Genomic DNA, 17,712 nt, shown 5'->3' on the forward strand with positions numbered 1-17,712 from the left:
GCTGGACTCTAGCTGAATAAAAGACAGAAGGAGAGTTGACAGGCATGTCTGATTGCTCACCTGCTTCTAAGAAATTACAGTCTCTGCTAGAACCAAATGCTCCAGGTTTAGTGACCCAGTATTTGAGATGACTGGTGTCTGATAATGTTCTAGGAAACCCTGTGTTCAGTGGAGTCCTGTCCCAAAGGGAATGCTCAGTTTCACACTGGTACAACTCTCCCCAAAGCTCCACGAAGCTTACTTCGACGAACTTTAGGATCAGGGCTCACTGGAGGGCTGCCTTTGTGGTTTAGATTATTCTTCCTTTCCCAGGAAGGTCAATTATCAACTCTGAACATCTGCTGACTGTGCATCTTTCCTGGTCAAATGTATTGTGTTAATGAAGTTCTTCAACCATAAAACCTAGTGATGGATTGTTTCTCCCCACACCTTGCTGTGGTGGAAAGAAAGAAAGATAAAGACAGCCTAGGACTTGAGAAAATCTGACCCAGAGTTAGAGTTAGGCTTCAGAGCTGTCCAAATGAGCCTGGTTCTATAAAGAACCACACCACAGACCTATTCTCATAAACAACTTTTATTTTTGTCCTCAGTATGTGCCCTTGAAGACTCCCAAATGCCTGGAGTTTCTGACTCTCCTTGGACCAGAGGCATAAGCATTGTACGGAACACTCAACCTTGGCTCCCCACTCTCCTGAGGGGCTAAGTCTGAAGGCCTCAGAGAGAGGGAGCTGACACTCATGCCTCATTCCAAGATGGGTAACACAGTGAACAAAGAATTAGTAAAACACAGACTCAGTCTGTAGAGGGCTTCAAATATACATATTCTATATATATAAACCTGTTATATAGGATTTCAACTTATTGGTTTCCTTGTGATTTGTAATTAAAGTACAAATGATATCGATGTTGTACACTGCTGATTTCCCCTTCTCAGCCCCCCTCCCTCCCCAACATAAATAACATCACAAAGGTCAGGTGATCCTAAGAGTTTTTGTTGTAAATATTTTGTTTTTAAAATCATTTCCCCTTCCTCCCCCGCAAACTACCTGTGAGAGTTTGGATCGGAGCAGCATGGAACGGACAAGGCTGGGGGCAGCATGGAGATCTAGTGGGGGGAGCGTGGAACATTGCTTCTCACTGACTGGCACCAGATGGGTTTCTGCATTTCCACTGACAACAGAGGCTACGACGGGAAGCAGAGAATGTGCGATGCGGTTTCGCCCTCCTCCGAATCGGAGGAGGTTGGCTGGACCACTGAGAAAAGCCCTAAAGGCATCGAGGTTTTGGAGACAGAGCACAGCTCCAGAAATGTCTTGGCTCAGTATTTACACAATATCTTTAGGCTGCATTTTCCTTTTAAGAAATTTATGTTTCAGGTTGGCTGGGGGAAAGAAGGAACTTAAAAACCAAAACAAACCAATTCCCACATATGTAAAAGTCCTGTTATATGTCTTACTCAGTTACTGTCATACACATCATTAGAAGTAGATACTGACAATGATTGGTTTCTTATTCCTTTTCTGAAGAGCATGAGAAAAGAGAGACAGGAGAGAAGGGAGGAGTGAGCTAAGGAGAGCGCCGGCCCTTCTTCAGGATTAAGTGACACTGGATGGTCTGGATTCGGTTCTTGGCTGGGACAAACTCGGGCTGCAGCTTCAGTGTAGATTCGTACCACACCAGTGCCTTTTCAAACTCTTCCTGTGAGGGGCAGAGGGACAAAAGTGAGAGGGGTACTACCACCAGACTAAATATATATGGTGACTTCTTTTTCTGTGAAAAGCACATCTGTGGTAGTGACAGTCCTGCAGTATTTTCTCAGTGGATCTAAATCTCTGAGGAAAACTCTAAGGTCTGGAGGAAACAACTACCTCCATCCCCAAGGTATGAAATAACAAAGAAAATTATGGCAGAGCCCAAGAACCAGAGGGAAAGGGGATATCAAGTTTATAGAGGTTTGGCCCAACAATAGGAGTAACTGTGGTGGCAACAGTAAGAACCAACATTACTGAGTACCTGCTGTGTGCCAGGCACAGTGCTAGGTGCTTTATGGAATCCCTTCCTTTAATCCTCACAGAAACCTCTAGAACTATGTCTGGCAAAAGCTTATTGTGCATCTGTCTGAATTTTCTACTGTTAACTGGAAAGATGGAAGTCATGTCAGGTATCTCAATTAGACTTGGAAATTCTGAAACAGTTTCTTCTTCTCCCTAACACTTGAAAATACGAACACGGTTTGGAAATGATCACTGCCATAGTGAAGGCGTTAATCTTTTACTTAGACTAATACTCTCAAAGAAGAGCGCAAATCTACTGCTTAAATGGCTCCTTCTGGCCAAACGAGAGGCAGAATTCCTCATTCACAGCAGCAAATTTTGCATTTACTGGGGATGAAAATAGATTCTTCAATTTTAAGAAGCAGAGAGGGAAATCTGCACATTCAGCAAGACCTACCTGGCCAAAATTATATTTCCTGCCTTTGAAGTCACGGGTAACACATAAAACTTAGAGCCTGAAGCTGCTCATTCTATTAACCTTTACTGAGAGTACCGTGGGAAGAGCCCCATGTGGGACCCCAAGCTTTGGATGAAAGTGCATGGCACAATTCCTGTTAAATTCGGCTATGACAGATTCTGGGGGACCCCTGGGACTTTAAGTTCTGAAATCGGTCCTCGTTCTGAACAAGATGGCTTTGCCATTTTATCTGTAAATGGTATCCCATGAAACTAGTGGCATTCCATCATTCATCAAAGCTTTGGTGAGCACCTACTATATGCCAAACCCTGTGAAGTGCTAGGAACAGGGAGATGAAGAGGAGTCTCTTTCTAAGGAGCTCCTGGTCTAGGGGGAGAGACTAATACTTGAAACAAAAATTATAAAACAAGGTGAAAGTACAAGAGAAATCTGCACAGGGCATCATGAGTGCAACCGTAGGGACCTAGCCCAACCTTGCAGTAAGAAAGCACGAGAGTGTGTCCGTCCACGTGGAGGGTTAGGTAAGGTTTTCTGGAACAGGTGACGTCTCTAGAAAACTGCAGGTAAATCTGACTCTATTACTGTTAAAAACTTAAGGTGCGGAACTACATAGTTGCAAATACGTGGATGAATTTCCTGTATTACTTTAAAAACTCACAAACCCCTTACCTATAAAATATACCTTTGGTGGAGAGCTAACAATTTTAGATGCAAAACTTACAGGAAACTGGAGGACACTGACACAGTCAAAGAGGGTTTGAAATCAAAGATGTGCCCGAGAGAAGGTGGCAGAGCTGGTGTGCTCCGCTCACAGGCCAACCTCACCATCGCCACGTAGACGTTGCCCAGTGTGAAGTGGTTCACAGCAAAGTGTGGCGCGATCTCCACTGCCATGGTGGCCACAATGACGGCGTCGTTCCAGAGCTTGGCGTTGTGCAGGATGTTGGCTAGGCTAATGAGGGGCACGTCCTGTGGGAGGAAGGAGAAGGCGAGAAGGGAAGAGCTTTCATTCTCGGCTCTGGTGATCGTAAGTAATGTGGTCAGCGTTTCCTGGTGAATGGCAGGGTCGTGCAACTCAGCGCGGGAGGCTGCTGTTTGCTACGGGTCTGTGATAGGGAAGGAGCACGCACCAGCCTATCCATGCAGTACTTCTTTCACTGAGTGAGACTTGCCTCAAAAAACAAACAAACATGTCAGCTGCGTAAAAACCTGCTGAGTGCGGTTGTTGGCTTCCATCCTGGTGCAAGCTCCTAGTTGCGCTGCAGCTTGGTAAGGGAAGTCGGTGGCCCGATGCTCTGCACAGCCCATGCTCTGGGGCATGCCGTCACAGAGCCAACGGGTTTTCTGCAAGGACCGCCGCACTGCCTGAGGCAGGGGCTGGCAAGCTGTGGCCCACAGGCCAGTCCAGCCTGCTGCCTGCTTTTGTAACTTTTTATTGGACCACACCATTCCCATTCCCTTAGGTATTTCTGTGGCTGTTTTCACGCTATCATGGCAGAACTGAGTGGCTGCAACAGAGCCTGTCTGGCCTCAGACCCTAAATTTGTACCACCTGGCCCTTTACAGAAAAAGTTCCCTGACCCCCTGATCCAGAGTCTTCGCCCTTCCCTATCGCCTAGCAGTACAGAGCACAGAATGATGGGTTGATCAAGTAGCAGTATTATTATCACAAATATTTATTAATATCACAAATATTTATTCCCTTTAAATGTGTTACCTGAGCAACTGCTATCTATATTGCATTGTTCTGCATCACTGGGTTCTTCTATAGGAGATACAGAAGAAACAGAAGAAATGACCCATCTTTGTCCTTGCTGGACACCCACAGAGTGCATGTCATTAATAGGGTCACAGAGGTTTAAGAATTTGCCTAAGATCACAAACCCAGTGAGAGGCAGAGCTGCATTTAGAACTCGGCAATGCCTGCGCCTGATGTAATGTTTTACGGTGATCTTGAAGCCCCTCCCTGATGTTCCATCTTGCTGAGGTAGGGAAGGCACAACAGTGGGTGTAATTCACAGGCTTGTGGTGGCACAAGTGGGGTCATAAGTTTTTCCGCCCTATCTTAGCCTTTTGCCATTTTCTTATAGGCTGAGCATGAGGAAGGTTGTTGAAACCTTAGAATAAACCACTGTGGGCAAAGGAAAGGACTGAGGGATGGAAATTCACACCTCTGAGTTCCACTCACCTTCATTTGGTGTGGAGCATAGTGCAGGGCTTGGCGTAGGCAGTCAATCGCCTTCTTCCCTTGGCCTTTCACTCTCCAGTAGAGGGCTGCCATGCTGGAAAGGACCCAGGACGTCTGGTTCTACAAAGGAATGGTCAGCTAAGGCTGATGCTTCTTAAGTAACACACTAATTTACCACCAAGATTAAGAACAGTAACACAAGTAACACAAGTTAATGACCAATTAACTGAGTACTTACCTGGTCCCGGCGGTCTGCTATACACTCATGTTCATCCTCTTATTAATCCTAATAGCAACCCTATAAGCTTGATTCTACTATTACAGTCTTTTTATAGATAAGAAAACTGTGATCCAGAGAGGTTAAATATCTTGTCCAAATCCACTCAATTACTAAGTAGCAGAACTATATTGCATGCCCATGTTCTTTTATATTTAAATTTACTTAGCTTTTTGAACAGGTAATTCATTCACGTTTCAAAAACCAGAAATTATATAAAGTTATACAGTGAAAAACCTCCCTGCCATCCTTGTCACTATTATACACAAGTAAACACTATTTTTAGTTTCTTATGTGACCTTCCAGGATTTCTTTATGCTTTATCTAAGCAACTACGAATGCAGACCTCCCCCCTGCTTTAGAAGCCTATACTTATGTAGGAGATAACATTCATCGGCACCTTGCTTTTTCACTGAACAGTACCCCTTAGAGATCCTTCTACATCAGTGTGCAGAAAGCCTCTTCATCCCTTTGTTATCAGCTGCACAGTATTTCATTGTTTGGAAGTACCATTATTTATTTAACTAGGTCCTTATTAATGAATATTCCTCTCTCCTCCAATTCTTCACTATTAAAAACAATGCTGCAAACATGACTTTGTATAGGTGTAATTTTGTGTCTGTGCAGCGCATCTGTAGGATACACTTTCAGTGTGGACATGCTATATCAAGGGGATACACGTTAGTTTGATAGAAATCATCACACTGCCTTCCATAGGACTATAGCAATTTAATATCCCACCAGAAATATACATATGTCCCTGTTTCTTTATTGCCTCACCAAGGAGTCTGTTATTAAACTCTGGGATCTTTGATAGGTGAAAATGCGGTTTAAATCTACATTTCCCTTCTTATGAATGGAGCTGACCATCCTTTCATGTTTGACAGCCTTTTGATTTCTTTTCTGTGAACGACCTGTTCTTATACTGTTAATTTTTCTGTGAGGTCTTTAGCTTATCTATATGAGAAAGCTCTTTAGGTATAAGGGAGATTAGTCCCTTGCCTGTATATGAATTACAGATACATTCCCCCAGGCTTCTCAAGTCTGCCTTTGGACGTATGTTGCTTTGTGTGATATAAAGGTTTTAATTTCTGCATAGTTCAGTTCATTAATCTATTTCTGATGGCTTCTGGATTTTCAGTTAGGAAGGTCTTGTTTACTCCAAGGTTATTAAGAATTTTTACCATGTTTTTTTTCCCCAGAACATTTGTAGTTTCATTTTTCACATTTTAACCTTTGATCCACTTAAAATTTAACTTGCTGTAAAGTAAAAGATATGGCTCCAATTTAATTTTTCTCCAGATGGCTACTAAGTTGTCTCGATAATAGTTAATGAGTTAATTCCTCTCTCCCCCACTGTGATGCTACCTTTATCATATACAAAACTTTAGTACTTAATTTAGGTCGAATATTGGGTTAATTTAGGTTTAATTTTGCATTTTCCTGTCTATTTCATTCTGATGGGTGGTCTCTAACTCCCAGCCATTACAGATGAGGCCATCAGAAAACTTACCCTGCTTCCTATCTTCTTTCTGTCTTCCAATCTATTTTTTGGGTAATTTTATCATTTTTCATTGTCAGGGCACATAGCATTTATATTCTGTTCTATCACCCAGTTTCCTGCCTTTGTTTTTGTATTGGTTCTACAGTTAAATATAGTCCTTGATCACTGACATTACTTTTGTGCGGCTTCCCTAGTCACCTCCTGGTTGGCTGAAGTTTATCTTCTAGTACTTTTCTTACGAAGGGCTGATGGGAAAATTATTCTCTGAGATTGTTGTTATGGGCTGAACTGTGTCTCCCCAAATTCATATGTTGACGTCTCAAATCTCTAGTTCCTCAGAATGTAACTATTTAGAAATAAAGTATTTAAAGAGCTGATTAAGTTAAAATGAGGCCATTATTGTGGGGCCCTAATTTAATATAACTGGATTTATGTGAAGGATTTATAGAAGAGGAAGAGATACATCAGGGTCGTGTGTGCAGAGGGATGACGGCGAGAGGTGCCAACAGGGTGGCCAACTGCAAACCTAGGAGCGAGGCCTCAGAGGAAAACAACCCTGCCGGCACCTAGATCCCCGACTTGTAGCCTCCAGAACTGTGAGAAAATAAATTTCTGTTGTTTAAGCCACGCCGTCTATAGTATTTTGTTATGGCACCCCTAGCAAACAAATACAATCATGTAAGTTCAAAACTTTCTGTCTCTAGCCTTTATGCCTGAAGCACAGCTGGCTGGATATAAAACCATGGCTCATTCTTTCTTTCCTTGAATAATTTGCTGGTATTGCTCCATTGCCTCTTGGTTTGAATGGGGGCTGCACAGAAATCTGAAGCTAGCCTGATGTGTTCCTCCTTCTTTATGACTTGATTCTTCTGACTGGCTTCCCACAAGGATCCTTTTTTTAAGAAAATAAAATTACCTTTCTTTAATGCCAATATCTGACACATACTGAAGAACATATTTATATATATACACATACAACAAATATGTAATTATATAAAATATACATGTATGCTGTAAAGCATAAAATAGTGACTATTCCAGAAACCGCTACCCTACTAAAGAATGAACCTGCTTCTCCTGTATGTTCTTGACGCTATGCCATCCTCTTGACTTTTCTCCAGAGGCACACGCTATCCCAAGTGTTGTGTTTATTATTCCATTGCTTTTTTTTTTTTTTTTTTTTTTGCGGTACGTGGGCCTCTCACTGCTGTGGCCTCTCCCGCTGCGGAGCACAGGCTCCAGATGCGCAGGCCCAGCGGCCACGGCTCACGGGCCCAGCTGCTCCGCGGCATGTGGGATCTTCCCGGACCGGGGCACGAACCCGCATCCCCTGCATCGGCAGGCGGACTCTCAACTACTGTGCCACCAGGGAAGCCCTCCATTGCTCTTTTTAAACACCGTTCTATCACTTACACACACATATTCGCTCCAACAATACAATACGTAGTTTACTTCTTCCTGTGCGTTATAAACATGGTGTAAGCGGTCTTCTGGGACTTGGTGTTTTTATTCGGCCCTCTAAGATTCATCCATGTTGCTATATGTAGTTTCAGTTCATTAAATTTCCTTGCTGCACAATTAAATGTCCATTAAGTGAATATACTATAACATATTTATACATTTTCTGTAAATGGGAGGGTTTGAGTTATTTCTTGTTTTTAAGTTAGCTTCCCGTTGCCAATAGATGTACAAAGAGGTTCTCTAGCCTAGATACCTAGGAGTGGAACTGCTGGGTCAGAGGATGCGCAAATGTCCAACATAACAAGAGAAAGCCAAATTGCTTCCTAAAGGTGTTATGACAAGTTTCAGTGCTATCAGAAATGTTTAAAAGTGCCTCTTGCTCTATATCCTTTCTAACTCTTGTTATTATCAGTGGGGATAAAACAGCATCTTACTGTAAGCCTTTATTTGCATTTCCTGATTATTAGTGAGATTGAGAATTGTTTCTTGTGTTTATTGGTCATACATATCTTTTTTCTGTGAAATGTCTGTTAATATCTTTTATACATTTTTCTATTTTATTATTTATCTTTCTCATCACTTTATTTACATGCTCTGCATATTAATCCTTGTAGGTTAAATGTGTTAAATGAATTTTCTCTCACTCTGGCTACTTTCACTTAAAAAATGTCTTTAATTAAAAACTTTTAACCTTTAATATAGTTGAACTTAATAACGTTCTCTTCTCTAGCTTATGCTTGTATATCTTCTTTACGAAATCTTTTTGTACTTCAAGGCCAGAGAGATCATCTCCCACAGTTTATTTTAATTTTTAAAGTTTTGTTTTTGATACTTGAGTCCTTAATTCACATGGAGTTCATTTTTTGTGTATGATGTGAGGTGAGGATTGAAATTAACTAATTGCCCCAGCAAGCTTTCTGAATAGTCCCTCGTCTCCCCATTGATCTTCCACAGCTCTGTGTACACTAGAGACTTTCTGGGCTTCCTATTTAGTCCCCCTCATTACTTTTGCTTATTCCTTGAGCAAATGGCATAATGTCTTGTAATTTTTCATAAAAGTAAGGCAATTCTCACAACCTATTCTTCTTTTCAAGAGTGTTATGTCTGTTCTTTACCCTTCCATATTAATGTAAAGATCTGCTTTTTAAGTGCCATTAAAAAAAAAACCTGTTGTTATTTTGATTACAATAGGATTGACTCTATAAATCTAATTGGGGAAAACTGACATGTTTATGGTGTGTGTCTTCTTATCCATGAACATTACATATCTTTGTTTATTTAGGTCTTTTAAAATGTCTTTCAATAAAGTTTTATCACTTTCTCACCTTAGTCTCACAACTTTTTTGTTAGATTTAGTAGGAACTTTATATTTTTGTAACAAAGTAAATACATGTTAAAAATTATGTTTTCTAATATTTACTGCTGCTGTATAGAAATGCAACTTATTTTTATTTATTGACTTCACAGGCAGCCACCTCGATAGAAACATTGTTATTTCTAAATATTTGTCTGTAGCTTCTTTTAGGTTTGCTATGTAGATAATCACATCATTTCTGAATAACATTTTTTTTCTTCCTAATACTTATGCCATTACTTTCTTTTTCTTGATTTACTATACTTGTTAGGACTTTTAGTACAATGCTGAAAAGAAGTGGTAGTGGTGGGCATTCTTTTTCCTGATTTCAAAGAATTATTTTAAATATTTCCCCCATTAACAATTATCTTTGATGAAGATGTTTTGTTGATTCTTCTCATCAGATTAAGGAAATACTTTTCTATTCTTAATTTGCATTAGGTTTATATCATGAATGTACTGAATTTTATCAGATGCAATCTACTAAAATGATTTCATAATTTTTCTCCTTTAATTTGGCTGATGAAATTTAAGATTTCCCTAAAGTTAGACTGTTTACATTTGTATTTCTGGGATAAACCCAACTGGTCAAGGTGCATCTTTTATATATATATATATAAAATAAGATATAAAAAATTCAAAATTACAGCTGTAGATTTCAACATACCTCTCAATAATTGATAGAAGTAGACAAAAAAAATCGGTAAATATAAAGAATATATAGAGAGTATTATCAACCAACTAACTTGACTTAAATGACATTTCTAGAACAGTTTAACAACAGCAGAAGATGCATTCTTTTCTGGTGCTTATGGAACATTTATCAAGACAGATCATATTCTGGGGCATAAAACAAGTCTGAATAAGTTTAAAATAATTCAAATCATACAAAGTATACTGATTTACCACAGTGTAATTAAATTAGAAATCAATTAAAGCAAGACATCTGGAAAATACCCAATAGTTTGAAACCACATAACACACTTCTAAATAATTTATGGGTCAAAGAGGAGATCAGAAGGAAAATTATAAATCATTTTAAACTGAATGAAAATGAAAATATGACAAATAAAACATGTGATATGCAGCTGACACAGAATTTAGAGGGAACTATTAGCACTAAACCCCTACATTAGAAAAGCAAGGGATCAAATTAGTAACCTAAACTTCCATACTGAGAAACTAAAAACAAAACAAACAAAAAACTTGTCAAATTAAATCCTAAGCAAGCAGAATACAGGAGGTAACAAAGATAAGAGCAGATACCAATGAAAGAGAAAACAGAAAAACAATAGAGAAAAATCCATGGATCCAAAAACTCATTCTTTGGGAAGCTCAATAAAAACTGATAAACTGGAGGGGGGGGGGGCGGCCAGGGAGAGAAAAGATACAAAGTCCCAAGATAAGAATTGAGAAGGTACATTACTACAAATCCTACAGATATTAATGGAATGATAAGGAACTATTATGAACAACTTTATGCCAATAAATTCAATGACTTAGATAAACTAGACAAATTAAAGACACAACTAACAAAGCTCACTCAAGAACAAAGGGCTTCCCTGGTGGTGCAGTGGTTGAGAGTTCGCCTGCCGATGCAGGGGACACGGGTTTGTGCCCCGGTCCGGGAAGATCCCACATGCCACGGAGCGGCTGGGCCCGTGAGCCATGGCCGCTGAGCCTACGCGTCCGGAGCCTGTGCTCCACAACGGGAGAGGCCACAACAGTGAGAGGCCCGTGTACCGCAAAAAAAAAAAAAAAAAAAAAAAAGAAGAAAGACAATTTGAATACTCTCATTAAAGAAATTGAGTTTATAGTTAAAAATCTCTCACAAAGAAAACTCCCTGTTCAGATGGCCTCTAAGGTGAATTTTCTATCAAACATTTAAGGAAGATATAATACCAATCCTCTACAATCTTTTCCAGAAAAATAAGGGTAGGGAACACTTCCCAACACATTACACACAGTCATTATTATCCTGATACCAAAACTAGATAAAATATTACAAGAAAATCACAGACTAGTATACTTATGAATATAAATTCAGACAGACTGAATGGCTTATCAGCAGTAGACAAAGGTGTGTGTGTTGGTTTGTCAATTTCTCATTAAATCAATCATTTTCTGCTTTATATATTTTGAGGTTATTTTTATTGCATATGTATAAGGTTAGAAGCAGTATATATTGTTTTTCTGGTGAATTAAAGCTTTATCATTATGTGCTCATTCTCTCTGACCCTAATAATTTTTTCTGCTTTGAAATATATATTTCCAGGTAATTAATATAACTATAGCTACTTCCTTTTGATAGTATATTCCTTTTTGATTAGTATTTTCCCATTAACATTTCTACTATGCTTTAGGTATGACTTAAAAACATGTAGCTCCTTTAAAAAGTTTCCAATTTGACATTATTGTGACTGTTATATTACAGATTTGTTTAAAGACTGTTTATCATATTTCTTGGTTTCTTTTTATCCTGATTCTTGAATACATTTTTTCCTCTTTCTTTTTTTTTTGTGCCATTTCTTGGATTGATTTCTTTTTTCTTTTTTGGATTTTTTTTTTTTTTTGGTCCTCCTGTTCTTACTTCATTATTTTACCCTCAGAGGTTTGGGAGTTTGCACAGTTTTTTTAAAGGTTACCCTTAAATCTCTACTTAATATTTAACTTAACAAAGTCCAAGTAATATATTAACTCACTCCTCCTGAACATTAAAAGAGCATTTGAATACCTTAACTATGATCATCCCACTCTCAAATGTACATTTCTCCAGTATTTCGGTTTAGCCACTCCTGAGACTGAACCAGAAAAAGATAGAAAACATAAACAGACCAATCACAAGCACTGAAATTAAGACTGTGATTAAAACTCTTCCAACAAACAAAAGCCTAGGACCAGATGTCTTCACAGGCAAATTCTATCAAACACTTAGAGAAGAGCTAACACCTATCCTTCTCAAACTCTTCCAAAATATAGCAGAGAGAGGAAAACTCCCAAACTCATTCTACGAGGCCACCATCACCCTGATACCAAAAGCAGACAAAGATACCACAAAGAAAGAAAACTACAGGCCAATATCACTGATGAACACAGATGCAAAAATCCTCAACAAAATACTAGCAAACAGAATCCAGCAGCACATTAAAAGGATCATACACCATGATCAATGGGGTTCATCCCAGAAATGCAAGGATTCTTCAATGTACGCAAATCAATCAATGTGATACACCATATTAACAAATTGAAGAATAAAAACCATATGATCATCTCAATAGATGCAGAAAAAGCTTTTGACAAAATTCAACACCCATTTATGATAAAAACTCTCCAGAAAGTAGGCATAGAGGGAACTTACCTCAACATAATAAAGCCCATATATGACAAACCCACAGCCAACAAGGTTCTCAATGGTGAAAAACGGAAACCATTTCCTCTAAGATCAGGAAAAACACAAGGTTGTCCACTCTCACCACTATTATTCAACACAAGTTTGGAAGTTTTAGCCACATCAATGAGAGAAGAAAAAGAAATAAAAGGAATCCAAATTGGAAAAGAAGTAAAGGTGTCACTGTTTGCAGATGACATGATACTATACATAGAGAATCCTAAAGATGCTACCAGAAAACTACTAGAGATAATCAATGAATTTGGTAAAGTAGCAGGATAGAAAATTAATGCACAGAAATCTCTTGCATTCCTATACTCTAATGATGAAAAATCTGAAAGAGAAATTAAGGAAACACTCCCATTTACCACTGCAACAGGAAGAATAAAATACCTAGGAATAAACCTACCTAAGGAGACAAAAGACCTGTATGCAGAAAACTGTAAGACACTGATGAAAGAAATTAAAGATGATACAAACAGATGGAGAGATATACCATATTCTTGGATTGGAAGAATCAATATTGTGAAAATGACTATACTACCCAAAGCAATCTACAGATTCAGTGCAATCCTATCAAACTTTCAATGGCATTTTTCCCAGAACTAAAACAACAAATTTCACCAATTGTAAGGAAACACAAAAGACCCCGAATAACCAAAGCAATCTTGAGAAAGAAAAATCGAGCTGGAGGAATCAGGCTCCCGGACTTCAGACTATACTACAAAGCTACAGTAGTCAAGACAGTATGGTACTGGCACAAAAACAGAAATATAGATAAATGGAACAGTACAGAAAGCCCAGAGATAATCTCACGCACATATGGTCACCTTATATTAGATAAAGGAGGCAAGAATATACAATGGAGAAAAGACAGCCTCTTCAATAAGTGGTGCTGGGAAAACCGGACAGCTACATGTAAAAAAATGAAATTAGAACACTTCCTAACACCACACACAAAAATAAACTCAAAATGGATTGAAGACCTAAATGTAAGGCCAGACACTAGAGGACAACATAGGCAGAACACTCTGTGACATACATCACAGCAAGATCTTTTTTGATGCACCTCCTAGAGAAATGGAAATAAAAACAAAAATAAACAAATGGGACCTAATGAAGCTTAAAAGCTTTTGCACAGAAAAGGAAACCATAAGACAAAAAGACAACCCTCAGAATGGGAGAAAGTATTTGCAAATGAAGTAACAAAGGATTAATCTCCAAAATTTACAAGCAGCTCATGCAGCTCAATATCAAACAGAAAAACAACCCAATCCAAAAGTGGGCAGAAGACCTAAATAGACATTTCTCCAAAGAAGATATACAGATTGACAACAAGCAAATGAAAGGATGCTCAACGTCACTAATCATTAGAGAAATGCAAATCAAAACTACAATGAGGTATCATCTCACACCAGTCAGAATGGCCATCATCAAAAAACCTACAAACAATAATGCTGAAGAGGGTGTGGAAAAAAGAGAACCCTCTTGCACTGTTGGTTGGAATGTAAATTGATACAGCCACTATGGAGAACAGTATGGCGGTTCCTTAAGAACTAAAAATAGAACTACCATACGACCCAGCAATCCCACTACTGGGCATATACCCTGAGAAAACCATAATTCAAGAAGAGTCATGTACCACAATGTTCATTGCAGCTCTATTTACGAAAGCCAGGACATGGAAGCAACCTAAGTGTCCATCGACAGATGAATGGATAAAGAAGATGTGGCACATATATACAATGGAATATAACTCAGGCATAAAAGGAAACGAAATTGAGTTATTTGTAGTGAGGTGGATGGACCTAGAGTCTGTCATACAGAGTGAAGTAAGTCAGAAAGAGAAAAACAAATACCATATGCTAACACATATATATGGAATCTAAAAAAAAAAAGGTTCTGAAGAACCTAGGGACAGGACAGGAATAAAGGCACAGACGTATAGAATGGACTGGAGGACACGGGGAGGGGGAAGTGTAAGCTGGGACAAAGTGAGAAAGTGGCATGGACATATATACACTACCAAATGTAAAATAGATAGCTAGTGGGAAGCAGCCACATAGCACAGGGAGATCAGCTCGGTGCTTTGTGACCACCTAGGGGGGTGGGATAGGGAGGGTGGGAGGGAGACACAAGAGGGGGGAGATATGGGAATATATGTATATGTATAGCTGATACACTTTGTTATAAAGCAGAAACTAACACACCATTGTAAAGCAATTATACTCCAATAAAGATGTTAAAAAAATAAAACATTAACAATAAATAAATTTTAAAAACCCACAAATTGTTTTCTACAGACAGTGTTTGGGTTTGTATACCTGTATAATTTTATTTGCTTAGTGAATCTTCCTTTGTCTCAGACAGTCCTTCTCTAGCTATCATATAGAACAGTTCCTTCAGGATGGGGCTCTTGGTAAACTTTTTCCAGTTCTTTAAGTGCCTTTATTCTTCCCTCCTTGTAGGGTGCAGAATTCTAGCGGGCCCAGTATACTTCCAAAACTGTCATCTGGCTTAGATAGCTGCTATGAAAAACAGGCTGTCATTTAAGTCATCTCTTCTCTATAGGTGATCTGTCCTTTCTGGCCCCATGAGGGCAGAGATCTAGGTCTAAAGTTTTCTTCACTGATTGATGCCAAGCACCTGAAAAGTATTTGGCACAATACTTTGCTACCTATTTGTTGAATGAATGAATAAATGAATGAAAGGCTGCTGTCATATTTCTTAAGCTATTTTCTCTCAGATGCAAATTCAAAATTCTATAATCTGCTTTGTGATACTGTGGCTGGAACTCTGCAAACCACATTTCTCCTTTCCTAGCTGGCTTCTTGTTAGGTTCTGCAAACATATGTGCTAGGGGATTGGAAGGTAAGAGGGAAAGGGACTTTTTCTGCCCGTTTGCATGCTGCTCCTGTCACTGTCATTGTGGCAACAGCACTTTGTGGGCAGCACTCTGGTCTCCAGCTTCTTCCAGCACTCCCAGACCCAGCAGCCAGCCCATGCTCCCTCCTCAGAAGCAGGAAGTCTAGCTCGCTCAGAGCTCTCTCCTGTGGACTCTAGATTTTGAAAATCTCAAATGCTTACCTTCTCATTCCCTACAATTAATATCTCTGGTTTACCTGTTTCCTTTTTTCTTTTTCAGCCCTCCACCACAAGGTACTGTCATGCCTCAGAGATACTGCGGGTTCAGTTACAGACTACCACAATAAAGGGAATATTGCAATAAAGCGAGTCACACCAACTTTTTGGTTTCCCAGTGCATATAAAAGTTATGTTTACACTATACTGTAGTCTGTCAAGTGTGCAATAGCATTATGTCTAAAACACAATGTACATATCTTAATTAAAAATACTTTCTTGCTAAAAAATGCTAACAATCACCTGAGTCTTCAGTGAGTGGCAGTAGTAACGTCAAAGATCACTGGCTACAGAATCACCGTAACACAAATGATAATAATGAAAAAGTTCGAAATATTGTGAGAATTACCAAAATGTGACACAAAGAGACGAAGTGAGCAAATACTACTGGAAAAATGGCGCAAACAGACGTGCTCAAGACAGGGCTGCTGCAAACCTTCAATTTGCAAAAAATGCAGCATCTGCCAAGCGCAATAAAGCGAAGCACAATAAAACTAGGTACGCCTGTACTCGGTTCTCTAAATTCAGTGTGCTCTTCTGAAACACCTAGTGTTGTTTCTGTTTTCCTGACAGTACCCTGACTGAAACAGATGCTTTTAAGATATCTTTGTCTTTGTTATAATGTATCTTGGCGTGGATTTCTTTTTATTTACCCAGCTTGGGATACATGGTACTTCCTGAATCTGTTGATTCCTTTACCTCCTTGTCTCTATAATACTCCAGGTAATTTTTTACACAAAGCTTGCAATTCACTAATTATTTAACTGTGTCTGAATCTATCTAACTCATCCACGGGGTATCTGACTTAATTACTTAAAGAAATATATTTTTAGTTTAAGACATATCAATTAAAAATATTTACCAAAAAAAAAATATTTACCTACTCATTTTCTATGTCATTTCTTTGCTCACTTTTGTGATTACATCTCTGAGGTATTTTATAATGAAAAATTTCAAATACATATACAACTAAAGGGAACAGTATAATGAACTCCATGTGCTCATCACCTAGATTCAACATTTATCAACAACTCATGGCCAATCCTATTTCATCTAAACCCTCATCCATGCTAATCTGAAGCAAATCCCAGACTCTATATAATTTCACAAGTAAGTTTTTCAGTGTTACCTCTAAAAGATACAACCTCATGTTTAAAAAATAAACTTGAAAAACTTTGGCCTAAAATATTGAAAATTATTCTTTAATACCATCAAGTATTCATCTGGTGTGCCTATTTCCCCCAACTGTCTTATAAAACTTTGCTTTCCTTTTACAGTTTTCATCATAATCTAACTAAAGTTCATACACTGCAAATGGCTAATGTATTCCTTAAGTCTCTTTTGATCTCTAGAGTCCACCACCTAATTTTTAAAGTTTATTTCTGTACTAGAAATACAGGGTATTTACCCTGTAGTTTCACACTGACTGGACTCTGCTTACTGCATCCTCATGGAACCATCTGACATGTTCCTCTGTCCCCTGTATTTCCCGTAAGTTGGTAGTTAGGGGCTTGACTGGATTCAGGATTGACTTTTTTGGGGAGGAGTGGGGGCAAAACTATTTCATAGGTGGTAGTGAGAACTTCCAAGAGTACACACATACTGTCGCTCTATTTGTGATGGTAGCAGCCAGTGGTAATCACTGCCATAACTTAATTAGGGGCTGCAATGATCATTCCTAGTTTATTAGTTGGAATACTCCTGTAAAGAGACTTTTCTCATCAATTATTTATTTATCCTAAAGTACTGTTCATTTAGAAAGGAAGGATACATGTTTATTATCATCTTCGTCTTTCCTAGAAGGATCTAGAAGGTCATTTTTAAAAACTGTAGTATAGAGGTCAACCTTTCAACCCTTTACTCTGTGGTAAACTGCACAAAGGTTTTGGCAAGGATATATGAGATCAAGATCCATTCCATATGGGAA

At 38.8% G+C, this 17,712-nt stretch overlaps 1 protein-coding gene across 3 annotated transcripts in view; it reads right to left on the reverse strand.

Moving 5' to 3' along the window:
* Positions 1-554: 554 nt before the first annotated feature.
* The window catches only part of TTC17 (tetratricopeptide repeat domain 17), a 153,621-nt gene continuing 136,463 nt past the window's right edge, over positions 555-17,712 (reverse strand). For all 3 annotated transcript variants that reach the window (XM_004264025.4, XM_004264024.3, XM_033411026.2), the window contains 3 exons: positions 4,661-4,780; positions 3,298-3,441; positions 555-1,698 (listed from right to left, as the gene is read on the reverse strand). In XM_004264025.4, coding sequence (XP_004264073.1) covers positions 1,567-1,698; positions 3,298-3,441; positions 4,661-4,780 — 396 coding nt within the window. In that variant the 3' untranslated portion in view covers positions 555-1,566. The remainder of the gene's footprint in view (positions 1,699-3,297; positions 3,442-4,660; positions 4,781-17,712) is intronic.

The sequence above is a fragment of the Orcinus orca genome, chromosome 8 (assembly GCF_937001465.1).
Source record: "Orcinus orca chromosome 8, mOrcOrc1.1, whole genome shotgun sequence".
Classification (NCBI taxonomy): Eukaryota; Metazoa; Chordata; class Mammalia; order Artiodactyla; family Delphinidae; genus Orcinus; species Orcinus orca.